Source organism: Trichomycterus rosablanca, chromosome 6, assembly GCF_030014385.1.
Source record: "Trichomycterus rosablanca isolate fTriRos1 chromosome 6, fTriRos1.hap1, whole genome shotgun sequence".
NCBI classification, from domain to species: domain Eukaryota; kingdom Metazoa; phylum Chordata; class Actinopteri; order Siluriformes; family Trichomycteridae; genus Trichomycterus; species Trichomycterus rosablanca.
Genome location: NC_085993.1, coordinates 48,052,209 through 48,065,867, shown reverse-complemented (window position 1 = coordinate 48,065,867; position 13,659 = coordinate 48,052,209). Strand labels below are relative to the sequence as shown.

General features: G+C 42.8%; 1 protein-coding gene across 1 annotated transcript in view; it reads right to left on the bottom strand.

The window, feature by feature from the left end:
- Window positions 1–653: 653 nt before the first annotated feature.
- nos1apa (nitric oxide synthase 1 (neuronal) adaptor protein a) overlaps window positions 654–13,659 on the bottom strand; it is a 165,949-nt gene continuing 152,943 nt past the window's right edge. Inside the window, exons 11-12 of the mRNA XM_062997073.1 lie at window positions 4,466–4,730; window positions 654–1,471 (exon numbers count right to left, since the gene is read on the bottom strand). Of these exons, the coding sequence (XP_062853143.1) occupies window positions 880–1,471; window positions 4,466–4,730 (857 nt within the window). The 3' untranslated portion in view covers window positions 654–879. The remainder of the gene's footprint in view (window positions 1,472–4,465; window positions 4,731–13,659) is intronic.

The window sequence follows — 13,659 nt, the reverse complement described above, 5'->3', positions numbered from 1 at the left end:
TAGAGCTTTAGTCAAAATTTCAGCTTAAAAATTAAGCATGTATAGGCATTTTATTTTTAAAAAACGGCATAAAAATGCAGATTTGATTAAGAATTCCATTTTTTGAAATGCATTTTCTCCCTTTTTTTAGTGTGTCCAATTTTCACCCAATTGCGTCATGCTTCCTCTCTACTGGTGCTGACTCCTGCCCCAATTGAGAAGAGCGAGACTGTCACACACCCCCTCCGACACGTGTGCAGTATCCGACTGCATTTTTTCACCTGCACGAAGTGAGTTCATATGCGGATCAGCCTTGTGCACAGAGAGCCACACTCTGATCAGCATTATTCCTCGACTCTGTGCAGGCGCCATCAATCAGCCAGCAGAGGTCGTAATTTGCTCAGTTATGGGGAACCCGGTCCGGCTCATCCTGCCCTATGAACAACAGCCAGTCGTTGTTCATGCAGCCGCCCAGCCCAGCCTAGCCAGATGGCAGAGCTGAGATTCGATACGATACCATACGATGTATTCGAAATCCCAGCTCTGGTGTGCTAGCGTGTTTTAGTACAAAGTCAAACTTTTAACACACCGCTGCCAGATTAGATGATGAAAGTTACTCTAAAGTGTTTTTAAGTGATTAGAGCTATAAAATATAAAGTATCTGTAGTGATGAGGATTATAAAATACACAAATAATACACAGTAGTGCAAACAGAAACAGTGGTTTACAGAAACATTGTAAGGATAAATTCATATTGCATGGTTGTTATTAGACTAGCATAAATATGTTGTTTTTCTCCAGCTGTATATATATATATATTTGCATATAGTTTTTCTCCGGCTGAACCACTCATAAGCCCTCTAATGAACACTGGGATAAGAATAATGATCTGACACAAGTTTACTCAAATGAGAGCAGGTCTGGATGAGGCTCATCATTCTCACCGCTGGGGTTTCTCTTGTACTCCACTGAGCCGTTCTGCATTAGCTCGCCCTCGCTCAGGCTAATCCGACAGTCTCCTTTCCCAGGACACGGTGTGGAAGCCGTTCTGCTCTCAGAGCTACTCAGTTTCTGCTTCAGCTCCAAGTCGTCCTTGTGGATAAGATCAGGAACAGACAGCAGCAGCTGAGACTGGTCTCCATCCACACCATCACCGTCCTTCATGTCGTTTGTTATCTGCACATCATCTGTTTCAGCAGACTGCTCTTCCACCTCAGACTGATTCTCCTCGTTCATCTGGACCTCAGGGGTATCAGCGGGTTCTGATGTTTTCTCTGGCAGCTCTTCGGGCTGTCTGTGGGATTTGGAGGCTGGTACGAGGCGATTCTTTTCCGGGGAGGACACGAAGGAGGAGTCTGAGAGATCTGGAGAGGCCACCACAGGATCAGAGGAAATCATCATTTCCTGAGTGGTCTTTAAAGCACGTGGGAGACGCTTCTTGTTGGTGGGAGGTGGAGGATCCAGGCGGGGGAAGGCTTCCAAAGATATGTGACTGAAAAAGAATCATCAGTATATTTAGAACAGAGAGGTAAAATCCGGTGTGCTACAGCATGACACACCAGGCCTCATTCACATTAAATACATGAATATGTTTTGGCTGCTTCTTTAACATTGACACGTACACCAATCAGGCATAACATTATGACCACCTCTTAATATTGTGTTGGTCCCCTTTTTGCAGACCCATACACAATAACCTGTGATGCACCGTGTATTCTGTCACCTTTCTATCAGAACCAGCGTTAACTTCTTTAGCTCGTCTGTTGGATCGGACCACACGGGCCAGCCTTCGCTCCCCACGTGCATCAATGGGCCTTGGCCGCCCATGACCCTGTCGCTGGTTTACCACTGTTCCTTACTTGGACCACTTTTCATAGATACTGACCACTGCAGACCGAGACACACCCAACAAGAGCTGCAGTTTTGGAGATGCTCTACACCAGTCGCCTAGCTGTCACAATTTGGCCCTTGTCAAACTCGCTCAGATCCTCACGCTTCTAACATCAAGTTTGAGGATAAAATGTTCACTTGCTGTGTAATATATCCCACCCACTAACAGGTGCCGTGATGAAGAGATAATCAGTGTTATTCACGTCACCTGTCAGTGGTCATAATGTTATGCCTTGTCGGTGTAAATCACACATTATTTATTGGCAGTGGGAGGTAACCTTTAACGCTCAAAGAGCAAATTCTATCATATACTTGAAATCATATCTGTCTAATTATATGACGGTAAAACTATAGACTGAAAGGCCTTTTGATGTATATACACAATCAGGCTCATTAATAATGACGTGATACTACAGATGATTTAATTCCCATTACTTAGTAGAAGAAAAGTGGACGCTTGATGGAGAGAGGCAGGTCTGTTCAAACTTTTCGAGGGAAAAGAGCCAATAGATTCTTTTAATCACTTTAATTACACAAGGAGAAAGGGTCAGTACCAATCTGCACATAAACCACTTCTAAAGGGTCTGTCGGGTTAAATAATTAAGAATTATGTGGAGATCACGGTGCTTGGCAATGCCACATATAGAATATACGCAGATATAAATTTTATGTCAAGCTCGTTTTAATGATGATCACTATAATTCCAGTATCAGTCATTATCTGACTGTCAATACTGCACATCATTTAGGAATCTGACTGCAGAGACATTTATTCTCAATTGATGCGTGTATAAATCCAGGCAGTAAAAGTGCTGGATGCTGTTCAACGGATCAAATTTAATATTTTAATAAGTATGCAGAGAAACAAACTGCCAAAACATGGAAATCTATGGACCGACGAAATCTCATCAGCGGTTCAGAACCAGTTACTGAAACTGATTAAAATTCACAGCAATATAACAATCCACACGCACATAAATATACACAATGTGATCATAAAGCGTGTAGTTATTTACCAACCGATTAAATCAGAAGTGTGCAAATGATAAAAAAACATCACAGGAACACCCACGCACTCACTCGAGGTGTTCTTACTCACTCGCTTACATCACTCATTCATATTAGTCAACAGAAGTGATGCACCGGTGTCTGTCTGGGCTGCCAGGTACGATAAAAGCACTTTTCAAACGTCTGTGGCTTTAGGGCAAGACCTAAATTCCATTAAAACATCTTTCCATTATAAGACAAGAAGATTGCAGTTCACTGATGCTCAACATCTGGTCTGATTGAGCTTGAGAGGATCTGTCATAAAGAGACAGTTGGGACAGACTGCCCAAATTCAGGCGTACCAGCCCTCGCAGCCCCCGCAGACAAAGCCAATTGTCTGTGTCGATACCCGGGCCGGCTGATAGCACAAGCCATAACATTAAATCCACCTCCTTGTTTCTACACTCACTGTCCATTTTATCAGCTCCACTTACCATATAGAAGCACTTTGTAGTTCTACAATTACTGACTGTAGTCCATCTGTTTCTCTGCATGCTTTGTTAGCCCCCTTTAATGCTGTTCTTCCCCCACAGGACCACTACAGAGCAGGTGTTATTTAGGTGGGGCATGATTCTCAGCACTGCAGTGAAAATGACATGGTGGTGGTGTGTTAGTGTGTGTTGTGCTGGTATGAGTGGATCAGACACAGCAGCGCTGCTGGAGTTTTTAAATACCGTGTCCTCTTACTGTCCACTCTATTAGACACTCCTACCTAGTTGGTCCACCTTGTAGATGTAAAGTCAGAGACGATCGCTCATCTATTGCTGCTGTTTGAGTCGGTCATCTTCTAGACCGCCATCAGTGGTCACAGGACGCTGCCCACGGGGCGCTGTTGGCTGGATATATTTGGTTGGTGGACTATTCTCAGTCCAGCAGTGACAGTGAGGTGTTTAAAAACTCCAGCAGAGCTGCTGTGTCTGATCCACTCATACCAGCACAACACACACTAACACACCACCACCATGTCAGTGTCTCAGTGCTGAGAATGATCCACCACCTAAATAATACCTACTCTGTAGTGGTCCTGGGAGAGTCCTGACCATTGAAGAACAGCATGAAAGGGGGCTAACAAAGCATGTAGAGAAACAGATGGACTACAGCCAGTAATTGTAACACTGTTATACAAAGTGCTTCTATATGGTAGAAACAAGGAGGTGGTTTTAATGTTATGGCTCATCAGTGTATAACGCAGCTTTAACAAAGGAAGTTCATTTGTGAACTCCCTCCATGCTTCTGCAAAATTCACATTCTGACTGGTCAAGGTATCGAAATACAACACACTGCATGACCCTCTGCATATGTTAAAGCAGTTGGGCAGCAGGGGTGTCGTGTGTGTGGCATAATCACAAGAAATTGCAAAGCCACTTAATTAAGAGCAAATAAAAAAAATTGTGGTGCCCCACTGGTACATAATTACTTTCCTCTGTTCCACTTAGACCAGACGTAATTAATCAAGCTGCTGCTGCTGCAGTAAAGTGGCCAGTACAGAACACTATGATCACCAGTGCATGTTATGGTGCTTTAAAATGTCTGGAGTCAGAAGTGTTTACCTGTTAGCAGTCACCACAGTGTGATTGGACCACATCGCCTCCACGTTCTTGTTGACCTCGGTGACTCCGATGTCCCCCAGGCTTCCCGGTTCTTTGCGGCGCAGCAGATCGTTCATCTTTGCCCCCACGGCTTTGCTCAGGTTCTTCAGGGGTGTGCTGCCTTTCTGTCCTGCTGGAGGTGAAAGGTCACGGCGACCAGAGCTGGGTCTGGATTCCTGCTTCATCTGCTCACCGGCACTCGAGTTCTCAAACATACTTTGGTCAACTGCAGAGGAAGGAAAGAGAACAGAGGTCAATGGAGGATCTATACATGTTTTCATGTGTCCTGGTCATCGGCAGTATCTAGCAGTGGTGAGTGGGGTAAGATTTTATCACATATGCAGCTAAACTGACTTTAATCTTCTAGACCAGTTGACCAGATACATTTTTTTTTTTTTTAACTAGCTAAAACAAGAATACATTTTGTAGGGTGCTCGGGTTCACATTTTGAACTTATGTGTTTGAATCTCAGCTCTGCTACCAGGAGACTGGGTACCTATATGGACAATTATTGGCTAGGGTTAGTAGGGTGGGATTGTCAAATTATTCCTTATAACTGCTGAAATTATGACCTTTGCTGGTAGTTCGAGGGCACCTGCACAATGAGAAGGGGGATAATGGGGATCAGTGCATGATTCTCCATACATAATATGAATTCCTATATAAAAAGAAGCAGCAAGCTCTGCGCTCATATTGGAGGATGTGATGCTTGTGGCTATTCTAAAATTAGGAATGGATTTTTGCAGCAGTCAAGGCCAAATTATTGGGTAATTGGACACAACTAAATTGATTGATTGATTGATTGATTTACTTTATTGATCCCCGAAGGGAAATTGTGCAAAAATTGGGAGAAATTTAAAGGAAAAAAGAATACATCATGTACAGTATATGAACTTTTGTAACACAGGGCTTGAACAATAATTGGAGGATGTATGTCAAGTCAGTTATTCTTCATTACTGATGGACAGCATCTCACGGTTTATAAAAATTCTTAAAGTGGGATTGCCAGAGAGGATTCCTTACAACTTCCTTACAACCTCTGCTGGTTGTTTGAGGGCACCTGCACAATGAGATGGGGAATAATGGGGATCAGTGCATGATTCTCCATACGTGATATGAATCCCTATATAAAAAGAAACAGCAAGCTCTGCGCTCATATTGGAAGGGCATGAGATGGTTGTGGCTCTCCTAAGATCGGGAGTGGAGGATTGCATATGAATATGAATCGGGTAATTGGATACAACAAGATTTGGGGGAAAAATAGAATACATACTGTATATGAACATTTGTAACACGGTTATACCCCGAATTCACACCAGAAGTTATAACATGGTGCTTAAACAATAATTGGAGGATGTCAGGCCAGTTACTCTCCATAACTGATGGACAGCATCTCACTATGAATACAGTCAATAGGAGGGAAATCAGAGCCATTTAGTAACCAATATTTGCCAGTGGTTTATTACACATTTTAGAGTACAAGTCAAATTTTAATAAATTTGTCAAGTACACAGAATACGGCCGCTGAGAGCTGGGACCTTGAATACATCATGTCGAGTCTCAGCTCTGCCATCCGGCTGGGCTAAGCAGCCACATGAACAGCGATTGGCCTGTTGTTGATATAGGGGTGGGGTATTTAGCCGGATAGGGACTCCTCATGACTGATGCACTACGATCTCTGCTGGCTGATTGATGCCGCCTGCACAGAGGCAGGGAAAGAGTGCGGATCTGGGTGTGTCTCTCCGTACACAAGGCTGATTCGCATATATGCACTTGCCTAGTGTGGGTGGAAAAAAATGCATATAGCTGCTGCCCATGTGTCGGGGGGACGTGGGTTAGCTTCGTTCTAATCAAATCAGAGTGGGGGTCGGCATTAGTGGAGAGGAAGCATGAAGCAATAGGGTAATTAGACGCGCTAAAAAGTCGGGAGAAAAGAGAAGAAAATGCATAAACAAAATATAAAAAAACAAGTATACAAAATATGTACACTATTTTTATTAATAATAATAAAAAAAATTATTATTGCCGCTCAGGTGGCGCAGCGGTAAAAAGAGACGCGCTGCAACCAGGGCTGGATTCTGAGAGCGTGGTATCGAATCCAGCCTTGCTTTACCGGTTCGAAGCTGAGTGGCTATATGAGCAACGATTGGCCGGTTGCTCATATGGGGGGTGGGACAAAGAACCGGATGTGGGTCTCTCTCTGTCAGAATGCGATTACGTTCTCTGCCGGCTGATTGGAGGCGCTTGCACAGAGATGAGAGAGGGTGCCCTTAGGGTGTGTCTCTCCGCATGCAACGCTGGGTGGCGCCAAACTCGTCAATGTGTGTGCGGCAAAGATGCATCTGGCTGCTGCTCGTGTTTCGGAGGGGATATGGGTTAGCTTCAATCACCTCCGTCGGGGCAGGGTTCGGCATAGACAGAGAGGAAGCACGATGCTAATTGAACAATTGGATGCACTAAAAGGGGAGAAAAAGGGGTAAAATTTATAAAAAAATAAAATAAAAATAAAAATAATAATAATTATTATAATAATATAATAATTATTATTATAATTAATATTAATTAATTAATAAAGGCTGAGTCTCTGAGAAGCAAAGATGCTCAGAGGATCTCCAGTTTGTCAAGAAAAGTGTGAGAAAATTATTGAAATGTGTTTTACCACACTGTCCCAACTTCTTTGATTTGTATACTAAGATGCCAGGTTAAGTACTGGGTCTCAGGTGTGGTGATCTAGCATCACAGACTACTGTGCCACCTGAGCTTCTTTGTACTGGTAGTAAGCAGCATTCAGTTTGTATTTGTAATACTTTATGTAAAAGTGGTTGGACACTGTCGCCTCACAGCAAGAAGGTCCTGGGTTCAATGGAGTGTGTGGAGTTTGCATGTTCTCCCCGTGTCCGTGTGGGTTTCCTCCGGGAGCACCGGTTTCCTCCCACAGACCAAAACATGCAGTCAGGTTAACTGGAGACACTAATTTGGACACTAATCCAGGACTGTGTTCGATATAACCTTGTGAACTGATGAATCTTGTGTAACAAGTAACTACCTGTTCTGTCATGAATGTAACCAAAGTGTAAAACATGATGTTAAAACCCTAATAAATGATGTAAAAGTGGTTACATTTGCAATCGTTTTTATGTTTATTTCATCAGAAAATGTACTGATGCACATTACTGTATTTTGTAGGTGTGTTTGACAGGCTGTAATTTTTCTAACTGTGAAATTGCTCTGAATTACATTTATACCCACCACTAACATAAATCAAACTAAATCTCTTTTTGGATGACGAATGGTTATGCTTTACCCCGAGGAACCTTTTAAAAAGGACGACTGAGTGTAATTTCAAATCTGTGCCATACACTGGTGTGTGTGGTCCAATTTTACTCAGTAAAAGGGGTGAAAAAACTACATTCTTATATAAACATTCAAATAAATGAACATTATTTTAAAAGCAGAAGCAAACACCAAGAACCACATAATGAAAAAATATCAACACATGCAAACAAAAATCCAGAACACGGCAACAAAAATGTAACCACAACAATATTTCTGATGCGATCTTACCTCACAATATATTTGGAAAGCATTTGAGGGAGACAGAGGGCATGTTTAGTAAAAGCACATACACACAAATTCACCGATTAGTCCAACTGTTTCTCTGCATGCTTTGTTATCCCCCTTTCATGCTGTTCTTCAATGGTCAGGACTCTCCCAGGACCACCACAGAGCAGGTATTATTTGGGTGGTGGATCATTCTCAGCACTGCAGTGACACTGACATGGTGGTGGTGTGTTAGTGTGTGTTATGAGTGGATCAGACACAGCAGTGCTGCTGGAGTTTTTAAACACCTCACTGTCACTGCTGGACTGAGAATAGTCCACCAGCCAAAAACATCCAGCCAACAGCGCCCCATGGGCAGCGTCCTGTGACCACTGATGAAGGTCTAGAAGAGGACCGACTCAAACAGCAGCAATAGATGAGCGATCGTCTCTGACTTTACATCTACAAGGTGGACCAACTAGGTAGGAGCGTCTAATAGAGTGGACTGTGAGTGGACACGGTATTTACAATCTCCAGCAGCGCTGCTTTGTGTGATCCACTCATACCAGCACAACACACACTAACACACCACCACCATGTCAGTGTCACTGCAGTGCTGAGAATGATCCACCACCCAAATAATACCTGCTCTGTGGTGGTCCTGTGGGGGTCCTGACCATTATAGAACAGGGTAGAACGGTGTATATAACGACAAAAGCAAGAGATCCAGTTGTGTAGTGTGAACTGTACAGCGATCTGAACAGCTTGAAAGTCGTGTAGTCTGAACTTGGCATTACACAACAGATTTTAAGAAATGTCAGGTTTGGGTGTTTACATACTTTTGGTAATGTAGTATAGAAGAGATGTAAGTGAAAAAAGTTACCTGTACCGGTTACTTACTCACAGCCACATGTCAGCAGCAAAAAACAGAATAAGAACATAATCATAACAACATGTGAGCAGCACAGAAACTAGAAATTTCAACCACATTGAATCGTTAGTTAAAAATCTTCAGTGTTTGGGTTTTATTAGAGAGTCAGAAAGAAGATAAAAGTGTCACTAATGCACAGAGCCTGTTCTGCCGTCATACTGATTTTCATCACGTTACCCCAGGCTGAAGATGAGACGCTGAAAGACGAGAGGCTGAGAAAACAAAATCTCATTTTATAGCTTCTCACTGATAACAAGCGCTTTCCAATAACTCTGACGCCACGCTGTTAGCGGGGCGCTGCTAGCGGGGAACTACACACTGGAGGAGGCTTTGTACGGCACCGCATCAGCCCGGGTAAATATTAAACGCGGGAGTCACTGAGGTGCAGGAAAGATTTCGGATGAGCAAGCAAGCTGAAGAAACGTCTGCATAATGAAAAGCTTCAGATAGAACTCGTCCAGTATAGACAATAAACACACACACACACACACACACACACACACACACACACACACACACGTGTTTATCATGCATCTCTGCAGCTCAGACAGATAAAATCCTATACAAACAGACAGAAGCAGCTCTCAGATATTGTACAAGGGATCTTCAAATAGTTTCCACACTTTTATTGTGGTTGGAAATGATGAGGGTGGGAGGAGTAGTAATCGTTGTGTCTGAGAGACTGAAAGACGCTTATAGTTCGGATTTAGCGCCGTCTAAATTTTCCACCTTTTTGTACGCTCTAAGAAGCTTTAAGGGGAAGAAGATTTTAATGTGCATCAGTGGCTACTAGGGGTGGGTTTATAAAATCGATTTTTCGATTCGAATCGATCTTTATTTGAACGATCCGATATCGATTCATATAAACGCGAGATCGATCTTTTAAATACGCCCCTTTTTACGGTGCACACAGAAATCTGTTACCCCCCTTTAATTTCGTGTGACCAGCCAGTGTTTTTTCATGCAACGAGATCTGACCTGCACATCAGTTTAGCATGGCAGAAGCTCAGGTTATGACCACTACACAACTTTTTGCACTGATTTTCGCTCGGCGACGGGTCGGTGCTGGATTCGGAAGGAACTCGGTGTTCGCTCTGCGATCAAAACTCGGCTCTCAATCAATGTGAGAAACAGCGAGGGGAAACACAGGGGAGAGGTTGTAAACAGGTGGTGGAGCGCAATATAGTTTCTATCAGAATACATCAGCACACGCGAGTTTTACAGTATTTCTGACCTGATCGTTCTCTACAAAACAAAATATTTATTAACCTCCAACTCACTATAGAACAAGCCATGCTGCTCGTGTTGCCAAATCCACTCAGATTCATTTATTTCATCAGCGCACAAACTTTCATCTCTCGCTACTTGTTGGACTTTCAACCAACATCTGCTGCTGGATTAGAGACTTCCTCTCAGACCGTACACAGAGAGTTAGAGTCAGCTCACATCTCTCCACAGCCCTCAGACTCAACACTGGGTCTCCACAGGGCTGTGTGCTGAGTCCACTACTCTATACCCTGTACACGTACGACTGTGTCAGTAGCCATCCAGACAACGTCACAATTAAGTTCGCAGATGACACCACCCTGGTTGGACTTATCTCTAATGGCGATGAAACGGCATATAAGATGGAGGTCCAAAGGCTAGTGGGGTGGTGCGCAGACAACAACTTGGTCATCAACACCTCCAAGACCAAAGAACTAATTGTAGACTTCAGGAGGAGGAAGTCTGAACTGCATCCAATTTGGATTAACGGGGAGTGTGTGGAGAGGGTACCCAGCTTCAAGTTTCTGGGGGTGCATATGGACGCAGACCTCCAATGGAGTTTTAATACCTCGGCGGTAGTGAAGAGGGCCCAGCAGCGCCTCCACTTTCTGAGGATCCTCAGGAGGCTCAACCTGAGGAAAGAACTGCTGACTGCTTTCTACCGCTGCTCTGTGGAGAGTGTTCTGACTTATTGCATCTCTGTGTGGTTCTCCAGCTGCACCACAGCACACAAGAAGGCCATACAGAGGGTCATCAACACCGCCCAGAAAATCATTGGGCACCCTCTCCCATCACTAAAGGAGCTCTACAGCACCCGCTGTCTCAGGAGGGCACACAAAATTAAAAAAGACAGCACACACCCAGGGTACCGGATGTTTGAACTGATGCCCTCGGGTAGACGGTACAGGCAAATCAAAACAAGGACTAATAGACTGAGAGACAGTTTTTACAACAGGGCCATAGCTCTGTTAAACACAAACATGTGACACATCATGTGTCATTCAACGGGTATTGTGCAATTGCAATTTCATTCACTTTAATGGGACATGTGCAACTTATAATTTAAAAAATTTAATTGGACATTTATTGGACATGTGCAATAGCTTCTTTTCCTGCTTCGGTTTTGTTTAAGTGCTTTCTTTATATTTATATTTGTATATACTAGTACTATTGTTTGCTGTGGTTGTTGTTTTCCTTGCACCGAGGGGGGGGGGGGGGGGGGGGGGGTTGTATTTCAATTTCGTTGTATAAGTGTACAAGTACAATGTGCAATGACAATAAAGGATTCGTATTCGTATTGTTGATGTGCATGTTTGGACGTGGTATCATTAAACCTTTCATCACTTCTCACGTGTGTTATCGTGACAAAACGTAGTTTTGGAGAGCAGAGAAGCTCGCCTGTGATTCCCCCTGGTGATAGATGGTGTAGTGTAAAACCCCCCATCGCCGATCAGTCGTGTAGTGTGAACATTACAGCGACCAGGTGTTAATCAGTGTCGTGTAGTGTCAACTTGGCATAAGCTGTTCAACAGCCAGGTGTATGTTTACATTACATTTACAATGTTGTAGCGTGTCAGACATATAAAATAATAATAAAAAATGATTAATTCTGTTTTGGATTAATTCTTTCTGTAAACAAAATACACAAATATTTTTAATAATGAGTGTTCTTTGTACAATTATCACATTCGTTCTCTGAACATCTGTACATATTTAAACAAAACCTGTTAATGTAACTCAAATATGCCTAAATGTGTTGAATCGAAATTGAATCGAAAATCGAAAATCGAAGACCGAAGATCGAATCGAATCGGGACCTTGTGAATCGGAATCAAATCGATCCAGGAAATTAGTGGCGATACCCAGCCCTAGTGGCTACACACTCAACCAAAAACATTTTTTACTGATGGCTTTAAAAAGTTGGTACGACGCTGGAATAATGCATCAGAAGGTGACTGTGGAAAAGTGATGTTACTTGTTTCTGACATTCTTAATAAATAGAGTTTAAAAAGTGTGGAAACTTTTTGAAGAACCCTTGTATGTTTTTTTTTATTATTTATATTTTTTCCCCTCTTTTTATGCCCCAGTCTAGTCGGAGAGCCACACCCCCATCAGCATTATTCCTCAGCCCTGTGCAGGCGCCATCAGTCAGCCAGCAGGGGCCGCAGTCGCACCAGTTATGAGGACCTTTGATCCGACTTTCTTACCCTCTAACCCTGAACAACAGCCAAACACCCAGCCCAGTCGGAAAGGCAGAGCTGAGATTCGATACGATGTATTCGAAACCCCAACTCTGGTGAGCTGCGCCACCTGAGCGGCAGAACCCTCGTATGTTGTATGTAACGTATGTTTGTTGCATATGAATGAACTGGTGTGGCATGATGCTTGAGTTCTGGGGTTTGAATCCTAGACTGGGCTCACAAATACAGAAGGTGCATGGTGTAACATGAACCTCGCCATTAGGGGACACATTAGTGCACACTTAGTGCTGGTCCCAAGCCTGGATAAATAGGAGGCTTGTGTCAGGAAGGGCTTCTGGTATAAATAATTGTGCCAAATTAAATATGATAAGAGCATCCATTAATCTTGTTTTCAGACAGCTTTCCACCAACATCACATTTCACATAAATATTCAGTCATTTCTCACGCTAAACAAAACTGACTGCTTAAAATGAGAGAACATTAACAGAATAAAAGAAGAAACATTTTTTGTAATTACGACACAGCAGTTAATAAAAATGCTTATAAACTCACAACCTGCATCCTGTGAGCTAAAGTATAGTTAGGGTTGCCAGATATCAGGTTTTAAAAAACAATCCCTACATTACATGCTCCACTAAGGATTGTCTTTATAGCCTAAATCCTGTATATCGGTTATTTTACTTTTTGTTTTAGGTTATTAACTTATTAATTCATCTATTCCTATCTAGTGTGTGTTAATTAAGAAACATCTTAGCTAAATGGTTTCAAATGATATATAATATCACATTGTTGCACAGATCTTTCACCCTGGGTAAAATACAAATGTAAAACCAAAGTGTGTCTACTGTGGTTTATTCTAGGAGCAACAATCAACAATCATCACATACACCCATTAGCCATAACATTAAAACCACCTCCTTGTTTCTACACTCACTGTCCATTTTATCAGCTTCACTTACCATATAGAAGCACTTTGTAGTTCTACAATTACTGAATGTAGTCCATCTGTTTCTCTGCATGCTTTGTTAGCCCACTTTCATGCTGTTCTTCAATGGTCAGGACTCTCCCAGGACCACTACAGAGCAGGTATTATTTGGGTGGTGGATCATTCTCAGCACTGCAGTGACACTGACATGGTGGTGGTGTGTTAGTGTGTGTTGTGCTGGTATGAGTGGATCAGACACAGCAATGCTGCTGGAGTTTTTAAACACCTCAC